General features: G+C 34.2%; 1 protein-coding gene across 1 annotated transcript in view; it reads right to left on the bottom strand.

Moving 5' to 3' along the window:
- Positions 1 to 25,037, bottom strand: part of LOC147070152 (uncharacterized) — an 89,280-nt gene that overhangs the window by 17,191 nt on the left and 47,052 nt on the right. The window contains exons 2-3 of the mRNA XM_085949999.1: positions 16,433 to 16,957; positions 13,556 to 13,653 (exon numbers count right to left, since the gene is read on the bottom strand). Of these exons, the coding sequence (XP_085806125.1) occupies positions 13,558 to 13,653; positions 16,433 to 16,564 (228 nt within the window). The 5' untranslated portion in view covers positions 16,565 to 16,957 and the 3' untranslated portion in view covers positions 13,556 to 13,557. The remainder of the gene's footprint in view (positions 1 to 13,555; positions 13,654 to 16,432; positions 16,958 to 25,037) is intronic.

The following is a 25,037-nucleotide window of genomic DNA, read 5'->3' as shown; positions in this document are numbered from 1 at the left end:
AAAACATCGCTGACATCCGATAATGCATGTGGCACAGAATAAGGAGATTTTTTAGTAGATAGAAATACATTAGCTTATAATAGGTATATATATATATATATATATATGTATTTATGACAATGAAAATCAAAGTACATTTCCCAGACGTTTTTCTTCTGTTTATACTGTCAATGAAAGCGTTGTCTACCCTATCTACTTTCAAGAATTTATTTCTACTTTGTGAGTTCATTGAATATTCTTCTAATCTTCACTATAATTCTGAACCTATTATTTTAAATTTTAATTTCACACCAATGTTACTCGTAATAAAAAGTATATGATTAAATTTCATGTTCTTCTTAATTAATATTCTCTTTTGGAAAGTAAGATAATATGTATATCTGTTTGGCAAAAGTGTTAAAACTAAATATATGTCAGGTGCCATATAGGCATTATTTTATCAATCGATTTCGCGAACAGGCCTTTTTATATTCGCATTTAAGTGGACATGTCCCGCTGTATTTGAGAAATATAACTAAATAAAACTAATCGGTATATTATTATGGCTATCATTTAGTTACATTTTTTTATGCCGACCTTTTAATACGTCGCATATAGATAATATTATTTATTTATTTATTTAGAAAAAGAGTATTACGGCATTACAGCGATTGGCCAATGTGCCATAATACATAATAAATACAAATATATAAAAATATCTTAATTACAAATAACAACTAATATAACATGAGAGTAGAAACGATAGTAGGTGTATATTAAAGAAACATGATAATATATACAATTATAAATTTAACCTATTTAATGCGTCCACAAACATTATATAGTTAATAAAAAACAAATCAACTTTTATGGTACCATCAAATAAGCTAATTGCACGATACACAGCATCATGAAACATAACATCTGTCCTGCGACGAGGTATCTTGAAGACCGTGGAGCTACGAGTTATATTGGTGGGAACATGAAAATTAATATTTGCCAGTATATACGGATTTTAAATGAACCCACGAAGAAGTAAAAAGAAATGCTTTAAAAGAACAATCACTCATCGGGTAGACAGGGATTGCATTGATAGCATACCCAGAAGAAAACGAGTCGGGAAATTCATTTTATTATCATTATCATAAGGAAAGAACCCGTATGTTCTTAAGTAGAGAAATCTAAGATTGTGAACTCGATCCAACTTAATTGTGTGGATTAGGACTCCAAATAATGCTAGCATATTCAAGAATACTCAACACAATTAATGATACGTATAATGTACGTAGCACTCGGACGTTTTCGAATGATTTTGAAACCCTCATAACAAAACCAAGCATTTTGCTAGATCTAGTACTGATGTTAAGAATATGCTGATTGAAAGTGAACTTTGCATTATGTCAAAATATTATGAAGAATTCCACCAAGATGTGATTAATTAATGCAGAAAGGGGCCACTTAACCATACTTGTCACTGCAGATGTTCGAAATTTAAAACTGACAGTTTAACATACCTTCAATAAATTATCCAGTAAAATATTACTGAATGAGTATTTTCAACCATTGCCTGTTACACGACATTGATATTAACGTTCACGGAGCATAAAGGTGATTGACTTTGTGCATAGTGGATGCATTATGTTTCACTACACAACTATATAATATTATAAATAATTGCATACGAGTGTAGTTTTCATGAACACACTGTACCGAGAGTGTTTCCCTAATGTCTAATAAGAGTAATAAGTAATAAATAGCTATCCTCGTCTATGTTGTTATCAAACAATCCGAAGTAAAATTTATTTAAAAATATTGTATTTCAGTTTTTTTTAATATTATATATCTTTTTATAATCAATCATTATATTTGCTACCAAACGGAATAATTGGCCAACCCATGTTGCGAAGGATTGTTTATTTACTTGTTAGTGATTTACCCAATCTCAAACATTACAAATATCGATGTCGTTGGGATCCCAACATTTTTTTTATGATTATTATTTTCTAGATAAATAAAACACGATATTTTAGAGGCTCTGGATTTAAACAATGTTATATAATTACTATTAGGCCAATCGGCTTTTTCAATTTGATTTTTAGATCAACATAATATACCTATAATATGTTATATTAAAATCAATTTTCAATGTCAAATGCGATACGCTTATAATCAGGAGAACCAAAATAAGAGTGATCTGTGGACCGTTTTGTATGGGAACTCTAATTTGTGTGAAATTTAGTAATTCAGATGTGTTCATTAGAGTTATTCTTTTTTCATTTAAAATTTTAAGACTTATGGCCTTTCACACACAGGACTGGCTACTATCTCTTTATAAGTGCTAAATGATTGAAGAAGGATTTTATATGATTGTTCTACTATGTTCATTATTAAATACTAATGCAGGGGCGGCTCTACCTTAAGGGTTCGTAGGGACGATCCCCACATTGTTTTCATATCAGAAATACACGTCCGATATTTTCATCATTGTCATAATATACCTACTTAATTACATGATTAAATGAACTATTTAAGTTATTTTATCCATCTAAACCCGTCGCAATTTTATAGATATTTATTATTATTATGACTTATACAAATAAATAAAGCAGTGATTGTAAATTATGTAATAACATCATGATGTTATTACATAATTTTCTCTTTTTCACGGTGATACCGTCAGATGTTTCAATTTAAAAAATCTATGGCGTCTATTTTTTGCTGACCTGGGGTCACTCAGTCCCATCCCGTCGTCGTGGTACAAATCTCGTTCTACAAAAGATGTAAATGTATTAGCGTTAGTATACACATACTGGGGAGCGAATCGAATGACCCCTAGGTGAGTAAAAACGCTCACTGTATGTCGTTATTCAAAATTGATAATGGTAAGTCTATAATTATAATTATTAATTAGGTGAATATTTTTAAGGACGCTTTTTCAATTTGATTAAGTAACGACTCAGATAATGATTATTTTATTGTTCCAATTATTATTATTTCCTCATTAATAAAATCATATTATCATAAGTAGCTGCTTGGTACCTATAAAATGTAAGATATGAGAAAGTAGGTAGGTGTGTATATTTAATATTTAATGGCTATACCCCACTACCTAGAAAGTCGTCGAGCCGCCACTGCTAATATGTCATCCTGTCACGCTCCAGCATCGACGTATAAGAGCAGCTTGCAGTGTAGATCGCTCATGTAGTAACACTTTAAGGTCATCCACGACGCTGGAATCTATGCGACTGTATACGACGGCGCGGAGAGTTAAAAGCTTTCGAGGGGCATCCGGAGTGAATGTCTTAGTAAAGTTATTTGTGATTCTGATTCTACCAGATCACATCCGTCACTCGAGTGTTTATGACGTATATGACGTTATTATATATTGTGTGTTTCCGCATAGCTGTGCATAGCTGTACATAGGGGTACATTGTCATGACAACTGTTATTTTAAAGTGAAGCAAATAAATATAGCGATGCCCTGCCAGTAAGCAATTTAGTTATGTAAAATAAATTGACAAGGATCATTTAGGTAACTTTTTAAATTATTTTGTTGCTAATTTTTCACGCAATTATAGTGGACCAACGATAATTAATTTGGTTCTATTTTAATAATATAGAAAACATTTCGAATTCATCAAACGAAACACTAATTCAGTCACACCTGATGCCAAAAACATTGTGATTAACTGAGCCATACCGAATAGTACACTATTAAAGATTTCATAACATAAAAAATAAGAAAATATAGTTTTTTAGACGTCTTCATACTCCATTTCATTAATAAAAGAAAAATTCGTTGCATAATTTATTATTAGATCACTTACCTAGTCATCAAAAGGTGTTATGAAATTTGCGAATTATAGTAATATTGTAATAATGCCACCTACCTTTTTTATATAAGAATTACTCAGATGAAAATTGCAGATTGATAGATAAAGAGAAAATATGTTTAAGGCGTTTCTCTCGTTTTTTTTGCTGCTGTGAAGAAAATGTGTATATTTCAAGTACCTTGATTACTTACAGCGGATTAAAACGTATTGGTCACTATACATTTTAAATACTTAACTTTTAGAATTTTTAAATTAGACATAATTTAAAAAAATACTTAATCTGGTTATTTGAGAAACTAATAGCGCTTATTAGAGATGGGAAAACTGGTCGATTTTGAAGACTAAAACAGTATACTTACTATCAGTATAAAAAAATCTTCTTCTTCTTTGTCCATATCCGCCCCTTAACTGGAGCATATGGACACCACGCGGAGCCTCCAAGAATCCCTGTCGCTCGCCAGTCTTCTTGCTTCGTTCCAGGTCAAACCAGCATCCCGTAGCTCCGCCGTATACACTCTGTAGGTTGTATTTAGCGGCCTTCCAGGTAGCCGGAATCCGGTTGGCTTGAAGAACAGGCAAGCCAGGTTAAAGTTCTCTTCTGGCATCCGCAGCACGTGGCCGAGCCAGGTCCAACGTAGCCTCTTCACTTTCAGCGTGATCACTCGTGATATGCGCGTGGCTGCTTGGTGCGTTCTCTTATCTCCTCGTTGCTCCTAAAGTCATACCACCGCACACCCAGTATTCGTCGCAAACATCTGTTTTCGAAGCTCAGTATACGGTTGCTCTGAGCCTTCGTAAGGTGCCGAAGTAAGCGAAACGCGAGGTTGTCAATTTATACTACTATCTGACAGATCGTATTGAAAATCGGAGCTCAAAATGAGTAGTTCGTTTTTTTACCGGCATGTTCTCTATCGCTATCTCGCTCTCTATCGCTCTACTGCGCAGGCGCAGATCGAAAATAATCTTACTGGCGCGCAATAACGCAACACTCACAATTTGGAATCTTCCAAACTTGTTTGATTTATGCACGCAATATTACCAACTGCAGGATAATACATATTTCCCCATACATTTTCTTACTGTGCACAGTACATCCATGCACGTGTAAACGGGGTATTAATCTGCGTTAAAAATTCAAAATTGGAAGGAATAACCAAACATACTTAGTTTGTATTTTATATAAATATAGATTTAAAAAAAAATGTCTAATCTATGTGTTAGTTGACTTTGATCATGCTCGGGAGATACATGTATTCGCCTAGGCGAGAGTAATCCCCTTAAGTGCCTTTTCTAACGAAAGAAAATAGTGTTTTCGAAATGCGTAATTTGAACGAATTATTGTTTTTTTGGACGTTTTGGTTATAAGTTATTTTATTACTAAACCGAAGAAAGAGATTTTATTATATTAATATAAAACATGACAGGAGAAAATAAATGCCTATTTATTACCGAACGGTACCTTGTATTGTAAATTATATGGAATTCTTACGTATCGATGGATTTTCTCAACAACTGAGGTCAATTTTCTTAGTACAAAAGAAAATAAAATAGATAATAACAAGTTAAGAAACAATAAACCTTATATGGGCAATAAGAATTATCAATTTCAGAGATTAGAAAATAATATATTAATTGAATCGATTAGCATGTTTACGAATCTTTATATTATCCATTTTGCTTCCTGGAAGTCACGAATTTAATCATCTGATCAAGAATGATCTCCATAATTTTTCCTCCTAGACGTCTTATTTCGTAATATTGCGATATGGGCTTCCCATGGATTTAGGAGTTTATTATTTGGCCATGGTACATTTAATGCCAAATTAATTTCCTTCACCTGTTTGTATGGTGAGAGCAATCAAGATTTAGCACGCAATTATTGGAATCAATCGTTTTTTTTTTGAAAGAGAAAGAGTTTGTTGAATTCACGCAGAACAAATTGATTTGGTACAATCGGGCATTCAGTTTTGGCTTCGTAGCCATTTTATTTTAAATCCTTTTGAAAAGAGATTACGAAAATTGCTTTTGGATAAAAGGTATACCTTCCCCGTCTGTCTTCTTTAAATCAATTTTATTTGGCACTTGTATTGTTTTCGAATCGAATATTTGAACTTGAAGTTACTCGAACAATGGACGAGTTTGTTTATCTGGGATCGACCGTTGATGGAAAAGGCGGATGTGAAGCAAAAATAAGAAGGCACACACATTGCGATGACACGTCCTACGAATATATGAACGGATTGAGGAATTTCAATTGTCACGAAAATTATGCTTATGCAAACATTCGTGTTCTCCTTATATTTGTATGGTGTTAAGTCATAAGTCGTAAGGAGCCTGAAGGCAAGGGAGCGAAAGACAATTTATGCCTTCACAGTGACATCCCGTGGGGGTAGATTGAGCGTCGCTTGGGGGCGGAAGTTACTCGAAGGGCGGCAAACCGATTAGAATCATTTGATGTATATAGAAATAGCGTCCTAAACTTAAGGTTCAAATAGAATAGACGATCGGGCACATATATGCTAAGAGCGTTTTAGTGTCTATGATCAAATCTATGCCATTCCGACATATTATACATACATATTGTATGACAGCTATGACATCCTATTTACACTCTGTGACACCCTGTGACACAGGACGCCAACATAAGAAACGGGTTTTTCGACATATATATGACCGATCGTCATATAGTGTATTTGAAGCATTAGTAGGTACTTAATAACGAAAATATCTTCCCATTAAAAATTCAGCTCTCTGGATGCAAACAAAATGTATTAATTAACATAAAAGTTAATAGTACTGTATTTTTTGTCGGGTTCGCGATGTCTAGTTTACTTCCGTTGTCCTTCGACGTCCTTGATGACCAAAAACGATACGTGCACGGATGATAAAAAATAGTGTATAAAAAATGGGCGGCATTTTGGCGTTGTCCAGGGGCGGCATTTTGTCTCGGGACGTCACCGTGCCTTCGAAATGTGGTGTTGGCGCTGAATGCCTCGCATTTCTTGGACAAAGCACAAGACAAACCATATAATTAAATATATAACATATTTTTATTATAAAAAGTTTCAAATTAGTACGTAAATTGATAGATCTTTACACCACGGGAGCGTAAAAAGAAATGATACATTTGGGGACGTTTGTCATTAGAAAACAGAATTGCGAATAGCTGCGACTTCTTGTTCGACAATATTATATTACATTTGAAGATTGATTTTTAAACCCCTAGAGAGAGTTTACAAAGCTCAGCAGGTTTGCCTATCCAGTAGATAACTAATAATAAATACAAGTAAATAAATTATTGTTATTATAAATAGAGAAATGATAACAACAATTATTAATAAGAGACTATCTAATATTAAAATTGATTTTGACACTGCTAAGCAATGATAAATGAAGTAATTATAAAATAAGTATCTGGTAAGAATAAACTTGTATAACACAGAAATCAATTTTATCGCTCGATTTGCCACGCATTGTGTGATTTTTTTTAAACCATTCGATAATTAAACAACAAAGTTTCTAATTCAATGAAATGTGTCGAATTAAAAAAAAATGTATGGATGAATTTTCTCTTTTATTTTGAGGAGATTGTAAAGGGAATGCTTTTTGTCTTTGAGCAGTGAAAAGTATTTTAAAAAAGAGGTATGTAGGTATCTTGTTTCTTAAATCAAGCGTTGTATAAATAAAATTGACAAATTGTTTTGAAATGTTTACTTAACCGATTATACGACATATCCAAACAATGACTTATGAATAATTATACAGTGAATGAAAGAAGGTAACATTTATAATATATTGTGTCCCTTTAATAATAATTTGAATTAGCCACCAATTCATCAATATTGCATACATTTTAAGAAAATATAAAAAAAAGTTGAAGTTAACGTCTAGTCAGTGACGTGCCTAGACCAGCGCTTGGAAAGTTTACGAAGTCTTGTCTTATTTTTAGTTTCAAATTGTCTGTAAGTCTGTTCGGTACCTTCTTACCTATTTTATGACGAATGTATCTTAAACAGACAAATACATCATCTGCCGAGAATTAGAGCATTTCAGCGAAATCTACTTTCAAACAGTGATGTATTTAGGTATGTTGATGTCTGTGACGTTGACAAATTTGGAGGCACCCCTGCGAAAATTTTGCCCGTGCGATAAACCAGCATAATAATATGTATTATAATAGGTTTTATTTATGTATTATAACAGGATTTTTATGCTTCAATTATTTTTTAATCTAATATGTAGATACTTTCTAATGAAACGACCACATCGCCTGCTTCTATGAATCAACCACTGGTCTCAAAAATTGTACTATTTGTATAAGTGCCAATGACATTATTAATGGACGACGCACTCAACGACATTCGCACATGTATAGGTAGACGTCACGCAATTTCCATTATGCGATATCACGCATCGGGAATTTATAGTAATATCACCTTTATTGTAATGGCGTTAGAACAGTGTTTCTAGTGTCAATGTTCATTTGAGCGAACTCGTTCGAACCAAACCATTTGGCACACCCGACAAAAAGCATCGGGAATTTATAGCAATATCACCCTTATTGTAATAGCGTTAGAATAGATTATGCCATTCGGCAGACCCGACAAAAAAGTGAGTGTCATTTTTTTTCCAGATGCTTCGTACATATTAATGTCATTGATTAGTGCCTTCATTCGCCGCCTTTTATCATATGCCGTCGGAAAAAAAGGTATGTATATGTTACACCGAATGTGCGAAATTAACTATTACATGAAATGGGCAAAATTTTGGCTAATTCATGTAATAGTCAAGCCTGTTGCCTTATTCATGAATTAGGTAAATTTTCTGCTGAGTACATGAATTCGCCAGGGTATGGAATTCTTGAACTGTCAACATGACAGAAGAAAAAGTAAATTTAATACGGATGGTTTTATTAATTATAATTGGACATAATATAATATTATTATTATTAGGTTAGGTTAGGTTTTGTAATTCTGAATTAAATTATTCAACTGAATGTCCATTTTGAGGTTAGCTATCAAGTGTCAACAAACATTCAATCGACCATTGCACGTTTGATACCCAAGCACGAATCAAATCGCGAAAATACTTTTCAATAAAATTCTTCCGTTATCATATTATAGTTCTAGATTTTTTTGCGCATAGTAAATTGATATGAACGTCATTAATACATTCACACATAATCAATGACATTTGACACATTTGTTTAGTTTGATTAGTTGCAAAAAATACCACCGGAGCGCGATCATCTATTTTGACCATAGATAATATATGTACATTTCTACCAATGCATGAGCATTATTGATACATTTAGTTTAGTTGCAAAAAATACCACCGTAGCGCTACTATCTAATTTGTCCAATACATGAACTAGGCAGAAAAATTACTGCCGAATTCACGCACTCTTTAGATATTTTGTCTAATTCATGAATAAGGCAACGGGCTTGCATTTTTCATGATTTAGGCAAATTTTTGCCCATTCCATGTAATATTCAATTTCGCACATTCGGCGTAACATATACACCAATTTCCCACAACATTTGAGACTAAAAATAAAAGGGGGGGGGGGCATTATAACTAATTATGTCTGCCTAAGGGCGGCACTTTGCCTAGGGACACTCCTGGCCATTAGATAACACATAGTAACACTACGTCATTAGATATAATAAACTTAGCATGCACGCATTGTAATAGCATATAGCCGTTCATATATGTATGACAATAATAATGGTTTATAAAAAATACGCGACGGGCATCCGAGATGTTTATTAATTCGAAGCAATGGAGAAAGTTTCGACCGCAAAATGGCGCGCGATTCGCTCATACAATGCCTCCATGATAATCGAGCGATGCGTTTTCGTTTATATTTTATTTTAATAATAGCAACAACATGGTTGGTACTTATATTATTAGCTAGGGTGAATATTATTGCAAAATAAAAAATATTATTTATATATATATATATTATGTACCTAAGTAAGCAGCGACGGGTTTCTTTTACGCACATGACGAGATAGATTCGTCAGAAGATTTAAAATTGAGTTTTAAAACGGATTACAACCAGCGCTCGAAATGGAAAAGTTTACGAACCGGAGCGCTCGACAGTTTTCTAAAGATATTGACATAGTTATCAAATTTTATGTGTATTTCATAAAAATAAGAGTTTTGAGAGAGAGAGAATTTCTATTATATGGCCTATTTAGCTCAGACGGTCAAATTATTTTTCCACGAGACGGAGCGATAGTTTTACCGATTTCACGAACAGGAACGGCGCTCCGGTGCGCTCCGGTCCATTTCGAGCCCTGATTACAACGGTATAATTATTAAATTATACAACAATCTCTAAAATTATATGCGTATTTCGCAACTCTGCCACTCTTCGTAGTATTGACCTGAGTGTCCCTGATAACTATCTTAGAAATCGGGAGCATCAGTTTTTTATTCTCCCAAGCTGCAGAAATAACCTGCCATTGGTAATGCCAATTGGGAGGGCAATAACTCTGTTCAAACAAATCACTTCGGATATTGACATATTCCACCTGCGTGAGGATGAGTAAAGGTGGGTATTGTTTTATAAATTATTAAAATGGGTCGGCTTAGCTCATCCGGCGTACTTCCTTGTTTCTAATTTATATATTTTTTGTATTTACACTTGTCTACTGTTTAATAACTTTTATTTAATAATATTTCTTTGTTTCTAAATGTCATGTTGCGAACGTCTTAAATTAATAATTTGCAATGTAAAATATAACATTACTATACCTACTGTATGGTAGGTATGTAAAAAATAAATAAAATAAAATAAATGAATTTGAATGAAAACAATATTAAGTAGGTACTCAAAGCATAACACAATTTCTGCAATTAACTCAATCACCCCAGTGAAGCCCTTAGGCAAAGTGTCGCCCTTAAGTAGACTAAGATTTCCTTACTCTTTTATTTTTAGTTTCATAATGTATCTAAACAATCGTTAGTTATATACCTACCTATATATTTTATTATTTATTTTGAAACACAACAAAAATCTTTGAATTTACATACACACAATCTACTGCGAAAAAGAGCATCTCCACGAAATCTAGGTCTATAGTGCTGATGGGTTTGGAAGCACCATTGTGAAAATATTGCCTTTGCGGTGAACCGCCATCAAATTAAAGGATTTTTTAAGCTTCGACTATTTTTTAAACTAAGATGTTGATTTTTCTAATGAAGTAACATCGTCGTCTGCTTCATTAAAAACTACCACTGCTCTCAAAAGTTGTAATCTTTGTATTCGTTCTTTCATTCGCTGTCCCTATGCAACGAGTGACCTGCCTACCCATACGGTACATCACTGCCCCACCCCCATGTGTGCACGCCTGATTTATAATAACATTAACAACTCATACATTCAGATTCCCAAGCACTATACCGTTGCAAACGCAATCTATGCTGACTGTGGTGGTTGCGGTGATAAAAAAAATACTTGAAATCATGGTCACTACCTTCTCAATTGAATATACGTGTTCAGAATGCAATGTGACTAAAACCATGCATGTAAATTTAATCTAATCGCCTGTTCTGCGAATCGGGAATCAATGGCCCGTACTAGATTGGCGGTAGGCAATAGCAATTTGACTTTCGTTTGCAGTTTAGCTGTGGTTATCGTCGTGTTATTGTTTATCATTATTGTACGCCGGCGGCCATTTCGTGACGAGGCTGAGAAAGCCATTTTGAGGATGGACCGCCATCTTGTAAAAGCTTCTGGCTGAAAGATAAACGATTGCTTTCACTAAGTATTGCAGACCCTCTACTTAGGTATTACAAAAATATTCATGCAAATTCACTGCGAGTAATCATAATATACTTAAGTACTTACATATTAATATTTTTTCATTTAATATCGAACAACTATGATATTATTATGCCTTATTTGTGTATAACGTTTATTATACCTACCCAGGTATAGTACAGGTAGGCTATATATTGTTATTCTTTATGTTGGCAGAACTATATGTATTTTTAATAGACGAAATGCATAATGACAACACAGAAAAATATATAGAAAAAGTTGTATAATCGATTGCACAAGTGAGGGAGGGTTGTTAACGACAGTCCCGATCCTAGGGCCAAGATAAACGGCAAAGCAGCAGGTCTTACATGATTCCATACATATCCTATGTATCTAGTTGGAATGGTCTTGCTTGATTGGCGTTATAGCCCCGCAGTTTTGAACCAATCTTTATATTCTTATAAGGTATTAATAAGCAGCATAATGAGTGTCTGGAAATGCATTTGATAAATATTTGATTTGTCGCACCACTGTTCTTATCAACGCGCTTATAAATGCCCATTGTTTCAAACCTTCTTTTTAACGGATATTGTTTTATATCCATTTTGCGTAACAAAATAAACGTCTGAAAATGCCATGCGTAATATTAATACACTGGAGGCTAAAGACGCGCCCAGCGCGTAACGATTAAGGTAGCCATTCAATATAATTAGCCTGCCATTTAAATGTGGTAATTAAAAAGTAATTATCTAGTCAGCAGTCAATGTGTAAAGTTTGTTTTATATAGAATCAAAATAGCTTTTCAGATTAGTATTAACTCAACCTTAAAGAAGGAAGCATCAACTGCATTCAATCACTGTATCAAATCAGACTGTTAACAAGTTATTGTCCATAACGACTATGTCCGATCCTAATAGGCTCATATGGGCCTCCACAGAGTAGAGGTTTGTATTAACATATTATGTTTTTACGAGAAATGGATGTCAGCCACTTGCTCAACCTATTAGGTCCATACTATGACTCATACACAAATTGAAAAACAATATGTGTACTTGCCAGACCCAGGATTCGAACCTGGGACCCACGGCGTTATAGTCCAGCGCATCTAATAAAGCCAGTTTAATAACATTAAAGGTTTTTATATGAAGTTGATTCCGCCGTTCCATAAGATTGGGCCATTGGACCGATTGGGTCAAATCAGTTATGGTTTTAATTTTGTGTTTTGTCGCGGGGGGGGGGGGGGGGGGGCGTCAAAATCAACCAGTGCCTCAGGCCTCCACGTCTCTTAGTCTGCCACTGACTCCGTAGCTGGAGCGTGATGAGGTTAAATAAGTACCTAAGTATGGAGTTGGGTTTGATAATCTATGCAATACCTTATTATAATAATATATTTGCTTAACTGACAATATGGTATGTACATAATATGCCTTTGTATTACTAAAGTATGTTATATCTAAAAAAAGTTAAAATGTTTCAATCTCACAAGAGAAAAAAAATGTTTGGTGTCTAATATTGTAATATGAATATTGGAACAAGTGTTTTTAGTTTATTTGATTTGAAAAGAAGATTCTTAGTGTCTAATTACGTTATAATAATAAGGTTGATAAGATGGCATAACATTTCAACAACGTCATTATCATGGGAAAATAATCAGGTATCCATTCCCATAATATGGTATATTTATATAATTCATAGGTTCGTTTTATTTTATAATTTTATGTTATCAAATAATAATTCGCGTATGGAAACTTTGTATCATAAAATAATGGTTACACTGCCATCTATGCGCTGCAGCCTTAACAATAAATTGAAAGATTTCGGTTTGAAACCATGCTTAGTAAAATATTACAAGCCAGTAAAGTTACAGTAATTTTATTACCTACATAAATAAATAACTACTAATAAAAATTAACAATGTGCACAATATAAAAAAAATAATAGTAAATTAATTATAATCGTAAAAATTACTTACAGCTAGTGGGTTCTCCTCGCCTCTCTTGCGGCGCGTTCTTGAAGTTTGAGTTCATTGATAGCCGCAACCGTTCCGAATAAAACTTTCGCCGTTACTTGCTGAAACGAGAAATTACACTTGATTAAAACATTAAATAGTCATTTAACAATATGCATCTAGATATTATTGTATATAATATTCATATTCATACAAATAAATTAAATTAACCGTGAAGAAATAACACGCGATAACTAGCGCCATCTGTATAAAACTCTCGTAATGTATTACAAATAGTTGTTAAATTTTCCCGCAAGTTTTCCAATTTTAGTGGCGTTAGTTGCATTACTAAAAGTTCAGTTGGTTTCATGTTTACAAAATTATGTTATCCACAATGGAAATAAATAGTCATGCTTAAATATTTTTTTGATAGAACATGACATAAATTATCACCTACCTATCTTTTGGTCATTTTTGTCTAAATTATTCACATAGGTAAGTATTTATTGGTTATAAATCTTATGTAAATTATTTCTTTATAACCTATTAGTAATTTACAGCTTACTGTACCAATTAAGTAAAATGTGCATTTCATCATTGGCCAATTTGGCGCCGCTGTTACAGGGTGCAGGACGACATGGTGAAAATCAAATATTTTTAATTATGAATAATTATGAAGTTACTTAATAATAGATGTAGCCATCATTTTATGGTGTTAGTTATATAGAGTCCTGTATATTTTTTTTAAGAATTATTTGAGTTATAAAATTTTTACTTAAATTTGTCAAAATAATGACCAGTTTGGTAGGTATGAGGTGTTTGAGTGAGTAAAAAACATATAACGGCCCTACATCTTCTAAATATCTTGAAGAATGAAGAGTATTATATTTAACTCCAGTTTTAGTATATTATATTTATTTTATCATTTAATTCTATCATACTTTTTACCTTTGTCATTTTGTATAAAAAAGGCTAAAAAACACCAAAACCTCTATTTGACATGTTTTCTTATTTTAACTGATACACAAAATTAACTTAAAATATAAATAAATAATAGAAGAATTCAATACGTATTTGAATTAAATGAATAATAAATGAGTTATATCAATTTTAGTAATCAGTGTGCCTTTTTAAGTGATACTCAAAAAATATTTCTGTCTCAATGGGTTAATACTAGTGCGCTAAATTAATTTCAAGTTGATTTTACTTACTAGTTGTATTAATTATTTCCGCTCCGAGTCTGGAGGTATATAATATAAAGACTTTTTAAGGAATTCGCACACCTTTGCATTAAAACATTGGAAAACAACGTATCAATTTGATTCACGCAAATTTATAACCCATGGCTTGTGGAGCAATAATATTTTCTGTCCGATTTTTCATTGCAGTCTCTATTTATAAACAAAATAATTACAAGATAAAAAGATCTTTTTATATACTTACAACATTTTAAAATTTTCTGTTGAATTATTATGCTCAATATGCTCAAACTTGTACTTGATATGAAGTAAATAAAAAACAAACAAATATAGAATACTGAAATGTCATTTTGATTTCCATAGTAACGCACGTATATATTAATAATTTAGTTGCTAGGACCACCCACTTAGCAACCAATAATAGTGGATTGGATTACGGATTTCTTCCGAAATAACTTTTCATACAAAACAGAATTAACTGAAAATGAATTCAATTCTACTTAAAGATGGCCAAAAGGCATCGATGATTGATGATCAAGATGGAATCGTGTTCTGATATATTCTAAAAGTTTCAAATGTCTAGTTAGTCGGGAAGTTAGTTAAAAATAGATTGCAATATTTGTACCGCACAGACAGCCACCGGACAAATAAGAATACGACCTAATAAAAACGTTGTAAAAAACAACGTTTTGACGATTTACATATAATGTGACGTACGATATGAGTATGACATAGGTGTTGGACGAAACTATTTTATATCAATCACACGTCATCAGCTTTTCTGCAGTCATCATAATTAATCCAATGCTGGATAAAGGCCTCCATAATTTTATGCCACTACGTTCGGTCGTGTGAATTGCGTTACCACAGATCTGAACCATTTCATTGATCCAGCGGTCTTTATGAGTGTCCGGAAATTTGTACGTATCACAGTTCACCGTGAGATGTTGTATCGAAAATAGATGGCCGTATAGTATGAAATCAAATTCATATCTCAATAAAACAATTAAAATACGTATAAAACCACCGGTATATAAGAAAAATAGGTAGATAAGTAAATTAGAAATACAATCATATCAATCAATTCTGATTGGTGGAATTGCTGCTACGAGTACATAAGCCCCCGACTGGATAAACTCCTCCCACCCCCTTGATAACTACGCTGATTTATGTGATCAAGAATCATGACCAGGGCCGGCGCGTCCATATAGGCGAACTAGGCAATCGCCTAGGGCACATAAATGGAGAACTAAAATTAATTTCCATATTTTAATGGTTTTAAATAATACGTTTTATTTTGTTTTGATGTTTTATCTGTTTGTTGTAATTATGTATCATAAGTAGTGATCGAATTCGGAATCTGGTGGCGATCCATGGCCAGCTTCAGGTATACAAATAATGATACAGCCAGATACAAACGGTACAAACGATACCAATCCCGGGGTTTTGTCACACAGCTGTGTATTGTTTAGTCTAATTACTTAACTTGTGTAACTAAGTGTCTATTATATGTCTAATGATCCCTAAATGTTTTTTTATTATTTCGAAAAAAAATGAGACAATTTGTTTAAAAGGGGGCACGCAAATAAACGTTGCCTAGGGCACCAAATAACCTCGCGTCGGTGCTGATCATGACTATAATATTAATAGTGTAAAATAAAAATGTATTTACCTATATATTGAAAAATGAATAGATTCATACCTGATATCCTTTGGTGTTGGCATTCGGCGGTGGTCCTCCGAAGGTTTTCGCGGAGCACCCTCCTCCCGAGTACATGTTGTTGTTGGCGTCTCGCTGGGTCGACGTAAACGTGGACTTGCAGTTCTGAGACATCTTCGCGGCCGAATAAGTGAACACTGACCAATCCAAGAATCGCTTATTCTCCGACGCAAAACGTCTAACGATACAAATCGTTCACCGATTCTTCGGATGGTAATAATACACGTCTGGCAAGTAGTTTTGAACGAGTTGTAATTTCCTTGTTTGAATTGTTTTCACTTTCACTACTGGTATTCAAGTGTTATTGATTCTTAATAATATACCAATTTATTATTATAGAACGTTTCTAAACGGATAAAACAATAATATATAAATGTATATTATATATTATCAGGCAGAATTATTTGCTTCAAGATGTACCACTTAGATTCACTGATTAATTCATAATCTGTTTTTAATTAGACACAATTATTTGAAACGCCCGTAGATTAGCTCGCCTAGTTCTTTCTGAAAATTAAAACAAAATAAAGATTAGAGAAAATAAGGTGTTTGAATTTAAATTATTTCTTTCAATTTACCGGTGGTCAGTGACATCCCGTGGGGGTACGCAGGTCATGCATTGCACATAAGTGGCACATAATAAAAGGCGGCGTATGAAGGAACGAATATAAATGTTACAATTTTTGAGAGCAGTAGCGGTTTTCCACGAACCAGACAATGCGATCGCTTCATTAGAACGTATCGTTGTAATACTCGTTGTAATACATATTATAATGGTGTTTAACGCACAGGAAAACGTTTCACAAGGGCTGCTCCAAACCTGTAAGAGCCACAGACCTCCACGTACCTAAAACCACCACTCTTTAAGAGTAGGTTTTGTGGAAATTCTATGATTCTCATCAGGTGTGTGTATGTCAATTTTAAAGGTTTCTGGTTAATTTGTCTGCTTAACATAGCCGAAACCGGTTCTTATTATTATTAAACAATATTGAATAAGTACTATATATTATTTTATTTTAATTGATAGGTGCCTTTCCACCAATAATTGACAGTTCACATCATTAAACTATAATATTCTTTACATTTTATTAATTAATACAGTATTAAAACTATGTTTTTCGAAATTGATTGGTAGCTCTTCTTCTATCTTTTGAGAGCTATATGAGTTTATTTACGTAAATCCATCGAACAACAATAATTATTGTAATATGGTCAACTTGAAAATAGTTTCATTTACTTATGTTGTATTTCACATTGATTTTTAACAGAAAACATGTTATCAAATGCTTTTTAAAACACACTCAATACAAATCGATATTATGTAGTACCTACATATCGACTAAACATCACAGATATATTAAAAAAAATCAAAGCTTATACTGATTTTTAAAACACTCTTCAATTTCAGCGTTTGATTTTTTTGTTGGTAGGTACTACTGCATGAATACGTCTGTTTAATGTTCCTTGAATGATACATTTAGCACATAAAAGTACCGAAGTATGTAATTTTGGCGAATACTGAAGGAAGTGCCTATCGGACTAATTAAAATTCAGGTAAACGTGAAACTTACTGAACATTTACGGCGTTAATATTATGAATTTGATTGTATTATAGTAACAATGTAAGAAATCTTTTTATTGTCTACTTAATAAGAGCATAAGAGGTTAAATAACTATGATTGAAAAAATTTTGGCTATTGTGTAGTATCCAGCATTGGCGAGCGGTGGAGGGAGGCTGTTAAGATTTTAGCTAAATAGTGCACACTAAACTTTATCAGTCATACTCATATACTTTCGCTAAACTAAGAATACAATGTGTTAATAGTGTTAGTTAGTTTTTAAAATTTGTTATTTAATTAATAATCGATTACAATTAGCTTGAAGAAGGGACAATCGCTGGAGAAATTGAGTCATCCAGTGATACCCAAGAGGTACAAAACGTCCGCAAGGTAGACCTAGAGGCCGCTGGATCGATGAAATGAAAAGAATCTGCGGAAGTACGTGGCAACGCAACGCACAGGACCGAGAGAAGTGGAATCAGTTGGGAGAGGCGTTCATCCGGCAGTGGATGTATTCAGGCTGGTGACGATGATGGAAATTCGTTCGTTAGTGTCCTTTTGTATTGTACGCGGTGTCTTGTCTTTTAGGCGAATGCTGTGTCAGAATTGGAGACACTGTCACGGAATGGTTCGGGGTCACGACCGGAGTCAGACAGGGTTGTGTCCTTGCACCGTTTCTCTTTATCATTCTCTTTGACTTCATACTACGGAAGTCAATACCACCCGACCGAGGCATACCTGTTACCCCCACGGTGAAGCTATGCGACCTGGAATACGCCGATGATGCTGTCCTATTCGACAACTCAATCGAGGGCATTCAAGAGACAATCGACAGGTTGCATAACAACTCCTCTCGCGTTGGTTTGAAAATCAACGCGAAGAAAACCAACGTCTTGTGCAATAGCACCTGTCCTGATCCAGATTTCCCTCTGATTAGCGATGGACAGAGCATCGAGAGCGTCGACAGCTTCAAGTACCTGGGGGTACACATCACGGGAGATGGCATTTTGCAGAAAGAGCTCGCTATCCGAATGGGAATGGCTGGAGCAACATTCAACTCGATGCGAAATGTCTGGGACTCACGATTGTACTCGGTCAAAACCAAATGCCGCCTATTCGACGCTTGCATTCTGACGGTGCTGCTTTACGGTAGCGAATCATGGCACCTTACGAAGGCTCAGAGCAACCGTATACTGAGCTTCGAAAACAGATGTTTGCGACGAATACTGGGTGTGCGGTGGTATGACTTTAGGAGCAACGAGGAGATAAGAGAACGTACCAAGCAGCCTCTCATCACGCTGAAAGTGAAGAGGCGACGTTGGACCTGGCTCGGCCACGTGCTGCGGATGCCAGAAGAGAACTTTAACCTGGCTTGCCTGTTCTTCAAGCCGACCGGATTCCGGCGTCCTGGAAGGCCGCTAAATACAATCTACAGAGTGTATACGGCGGAGCTACGGGATGCTGGTTTGACCTGGAACGAAGCAAGAAGACTGGCGAGCGACAGGGATTCTTGGAGGCGCCGCGTGGTGTCCATATGCTCCAGTTAAGGGGCGGATATGGGCAAAGAAGAAGAAGAAGCATCGGAATATTAAAACTAACCCCAGATATCTGCACAAATTTATAGTTGCCACGGATGTTTCACTGGCCTCAGGCTTTGCGTGTCGTTGAATGCCGAGAGGAGTGCGTTACGGTCCTAACTCCTGGCGAAGAATTAGAAGAACTATTATAAATAATTTGATTTTTTAGAGTTTCTGGGAGGTTCCGAACCCGAAAACACCCCCTTTGAGTACACGCCTGTCATGGATTGAACATTCTGTCCGGGATTACAATCTCTAATGCCGGCGCTCCATTGGCACGCAAGTCAGACGATTTACAGTCTGGAGCGTGGAGCACCCCAGATCTGCGGATTTTTTAATCCGCAGACCAGGCTCGTTGGATTTCAAACACGTTTGATATTTTACTCTTCGAGTTGCCAGACTTCGTCCATCGATCACTACGTAAATTCGATTTGACATTAATACGTAATCATTCGGACCGAAAAAACATTGTAATTGTTTTAAATATTTTTATTGATTGATTTGTTAATGTACACATTAGAAAATGAGAGATTTATTAATTATTTTTTTATTTGTAATTATGAAATTCATGAAAGAAAACTTGAAAGAAACTTGTGTTGTTTTCATTGCTCTATTATTTTATGCAAGTCTACATATAAATAACACACAAAATGTAGGATTATCGGAAGACATTACGATAATCGCAACTTTTGACTTTTGACAGCTCGAGTTTTTTTATTCGTTCGTTGATCAGTAGCAGAGCATAGACAGATCGGACAATTTATTGTCCTCGGACTTTTGGCATAATAGAAACACACAGGTGTGTAAAGGAATAAATCATTCGTCATTCAGTCGCTAGAGTCGTGATTCTTCACACACGGCAATAAATCAAACCGACACCATTGTGCGCCGCGATATTGTAAATCAGTGGGCAACATAACTGTACAACTACTACAGATGTGCTGTAGAAGATTTCCTTTCGTTTGGCATCGCACTGCTGACTGACATTTTGCGCTCGCGGACCGATTGTCAGTTGCGACCGAGCCGGCGTTCGACTTCACCATTCACCGTCTACGTAAATTGCAGTCGCACTAAATAATGTTGCCAGATAGGTTATGTTTAATGGTTACATGTAAATTGTACGTAAAACATTTCACCGTGGCACAGTTCGCCGTGAGCGATTAAGAATAAGTACATTTATTACACATATTGTTGGTTCATTTTTTTAAATTCATTAAACCCTTTTATTGTGTTAAATGTCAATACATGGTGGAACTGCATCGTATTATTGATTTAAATTAATAAAACGATTTTTTTGTACTTATTCCACTTTTTTATTTAATAAATTCGGACCGGTTTTGTCCACCACAAAGGGACATTTTCAACTGAATAATAAAACTGGTATTTCCCACAACAAAATCATAAAGACGACACAAATAATCTACTATTACATCGCATTATCCGTCCAACAGTGCTCTGTCACTAACAATTAAATTAACATTAATGAGATTGGATATTATTTCTTACAAAAGGCTATACCTCAGCTGAGGCATGATCTAAAAAGCTCGGGACTAGGTGATGCGCGGATTGCGGGTCGCGGGTGCAAATAACGCAAGCCGAACGAAATATAATTTGTCATAAAAGGTCAACATGCGTCCCTTTTATGTTCATATTCATTGACATGTTTTCTTAGTACATGCGGAACGTTTTTTAGTCATCTTTACACGATTTATCACAAAAGATCACAAGATCACAAAAGAAATTGACATGCGGACAGGTCGACTATCCCTCTCCGAATGGCAACGCGGCCAAAATTTCGTTCCACATAGTGTTGAAAATTATTTGCTGTTTCACTTATGTACGCTCTTAAATAAAAAAGTGGAATAAGTACAAAAAATTGCGTTTTATTAATTTAAATCAATAATTCATTAATCCCTGCCTAAACCAAACTGTAACAGATGAAAAATATTATTCTAACTATAAAATATCCAAAGTTATGTATGATTTAATTGGATAATTTAGATTCTTTATAGATGAGTATTTTTTTACTATTATTCATTATGTCTTGGTTTCGCAGGGTTTAATTGAATTTTAAAAACTAACCAACATCTGTAAATAATTATTGTAGTCTTATTTCAATGAAAACAAATACATATGACTGACAAAGTTTAGTGTGCACTATTTATGGCGAATATTAACAGCCTACCTCCACCCTTCGCCTCTGGTAGATAGGTACCTACCGTTATTTTTTTTTTTTAAATTTTATTAAAATAAATTACATAGGTACATACAGATTGTGATTATTTCGATGGATATAGCAACATTAGTGGGATCACTGACCCGACAACTTGCCCTACTGCCATCTAGTACACCTACCTGTACCTATACCTGCTCTCACGACTGAGGTTCTGTAAAAGTGCGCAGATAGGACGGAGCTCAAGACGATACCCGATTCTATATTAATTTAAAAATAATTAGAAGATAAAAAGAACTTTTTATAATACAACGTTTTTAAATTTTCTGTTGAATTATTATGCTCAATATGCTCAAACTTGTACATGATAAGAAGTATATACATAAAAAAACAAACAAATATAGAATATTGAAATGTTATTTTGACATTTCATTTTGATTTTCATAGTAACGCACGTATATAATAATAATTAAGTTGCTAGGACCACCCCCTTAGCAACCAATAATAGTCTTTTACTTTTTACGGATTTTTCTGAAATAACTTTCCATACTAAACAGAATTAACTGAAAATGAATTCAATTCTGCTTAAAGATGGCTAAAAGTATTAAAAGAATGCATTGGCATCGTGTTCTGATATATTATAAAAGTTTCAAATGTCTAGCTAGTCGGGAAGTTAGTTAAAAATCGATTGCATTATTTTTAGTGGACAAACAACCACCGGACAAACAAGAATACGAGCTTATAAAAACGTTGTAAAATAAATAAAACCGAATACTTTTGTAAGTAGGTGCCGCCAAAAAAGATATATATTAAAGTGTTTATGTATCATAATTATGTGTTAACGAAGTAAATTATCATTTTCGTTCATGAGCGGAGCAGATTTAAAATAAAACCATTTTGTCTTTTTACTCATTGCGTTAGAGTAGGGAGGGCTGGAATTACGATTGAATGGGCCTTCGGATAAAACAAAATAATATTATGAAAATGGCGTTTCACAAAATGTTCAATAATGTGTTCAATCGTCGTATTCAGTGGGAGGTTTAGGAACTAGGAGGCCCGAGGCACTGGCTGATTTTAAGTCTTCCTACGATAATTTAATAAAAACAAAAAAAATCCAATTACTAACGTAATTAGTAAAAATATCAATGTAGTTATCTCTTTCAGAGAATCACACCATCTAACTTAAAATAATAAATATTGAAGATGACAGCCACGATTCATAATAATTTAACTGATTTATTTGCTTGAGTGGTTATGTTATGGGCCTCATTGATGTCAGTTGCATGGATTTTCTTATGGCTTGGGCACATAATATTTTATACGTAATTTGTGAGAAGTACGCATCTTTTTAAGGTTCAGATATACATTAATTTACTGGTTTGAACTATTTCGAGGCCTCTTTTGAAATTTTCCGACAAATTGATTACGTTATGGGTAAGCTTCGAATTAAAAATCGTCGTTGGTCGTATTGCCGTTTTGCTTCATGATGTTGCATGTCCTCCGAATGTTTTATTTTTAGGTAATACCTACGTGCAAATTTGATGATTTTAAAAATGTACGAAAATTCAAACATTTAATAATGGTATCTAAATTTTGTTCAATGTAGCTACCTACCTATTTTTGACGATCTTTTGAACCTCGCAAACTCATTCGCACAAAGGCAGATGCTTCTTCTGGCGCAAGATTTATTCGTAAATGTTTTCAAATTTTCATTTTACAGAACCCAAAGGCTCTGCCAATTTAGGGGCTCTGGGCTATAGCCTTTCTTATTTAGCCATATGATAAATCTGGTACTGAGAGTAGGGCAATCTAGCACTGCTTCACCGTGGCCATGTGTGTATCTAATATTAATTATTTATACCTAATACATTACTCAAAGAAAGACACTTTGAAATATAATACTATAATATTTGCTTGCTATTCTCTCCACTAGCTGCAAACTCGTTATACGGGCGTAATGAAGGTTAGGACGAAGACATACGGCTTTTCAATTTGCAGAATATTTGCGAAAACCGTGGTAATGCTTGCTTGATTCTAATTGGATTCTCTTTGAATCGACCAAGATCTGCGTTATAGTACTCCAGACTGCGTCGTGTGTCTTGAACCTTTTAGCCGGGTCGCACATTGAAAATCGACTGGGATAGGGTCATAAATCAAAATCAAAAAAGGGGGAAATGTTGGAATTCTCTTTCTTGGACAATGCCATCACAATGAAAGCGCCCCGTGTCGAGTAAACTTTGTTGCACGCGATAAATAGACGTTTTTCTCTAATTAATTTGGAACGGTGTTAGTGTAATTTGAAAATAACGATACCGACACCTAAATGAGTCGCCGGCACTGTCAGAAGAATTCGACACCAATCAATATGCGACAGTGGCGAAGACTCCTTATTAGGAGATTATTTAAAGCCAACCTTCTTAAGAAAAATATTGCTTAATTACATATTGACATATTTATAATTATAATCACTTCATTATTTTATATTCTATAAAAATAGTTTATTTTGCCAACGAGAGATGTCGTATAATATGTAGGAATGTATTACACAGATTAAAGAACAATCTGCAAAGGTTTAAAAAAATATACCACAGCGCGCCATCTGCCTTAACGTAAATAAAGGTCGAATTATGTGTGAAATAATTCTGAATTTTTTTCAAATGGACTTTTCGCCACGCTACCTTCGCCAGTCTGTCGAATTGTATGAAATAAAGTAAGCTCATATCGTAGAGACTAAAACGTTAGCCCATAATATTGACATGACTTCACTTTGTCCAAAATAATAATTAATAATTAGATTAGAATTAATAATTTTAAAAAGTAATTTCTATTACTTTTAATCGAATATTAATAAATATTTAAAAATCTAATAATTTTTTGATGGGTATATATGGTTTGAAAAATACGTAATTTAAACACATCGCTCAATTTTATGCCGTCTGTGAGTTTTTGAAGTTTCATTGAATTAGTGTGTCGTTGTCATTAGTGTGTACCCAATATCGCAGTATCTTCTTATTTTTCGTAAGTAGGATACCTGACATGAGTGCTCTTTTTATCAGATCTACCTCTTTATAAAAGTGACCCTTCGCCACTGATATGCGATTTGAGAATGAAAAGACAATTACATCGAAAAATTCAACGTGTTGCAGTCGGACGATTTTCAATGTGCGACCGGGCTTAGTATTGTGTATTATTCATTTGAATAATTAAAAAAGTGTCAAGTAAAATCTGTCAAATAAACATTAATCGTATTGTTCTATCGGTAATATTTCCGAAATTAA

The sequence above is a fragment of the Rhyacophila brunnea genome, unplaced genomic scaffold (assembly GCF_057557595.1).
Source record: "Rhyacophila brunnea isolate RB1 unplaced genomic scaffold, BYU_Rbru_1.0 scaffold_22, whole genome shotgun sequence".
Taxonomy (NCBI): Eukaryota; Metazoa; Arthropoda; class Insecta; order Trichoptera; family Rhyacophilidae; genus Rhyacophila; species Rhyacophila brunnea.
This window is presented reverse-complemented; position numbering and strand designations above follow the sequence as displayed.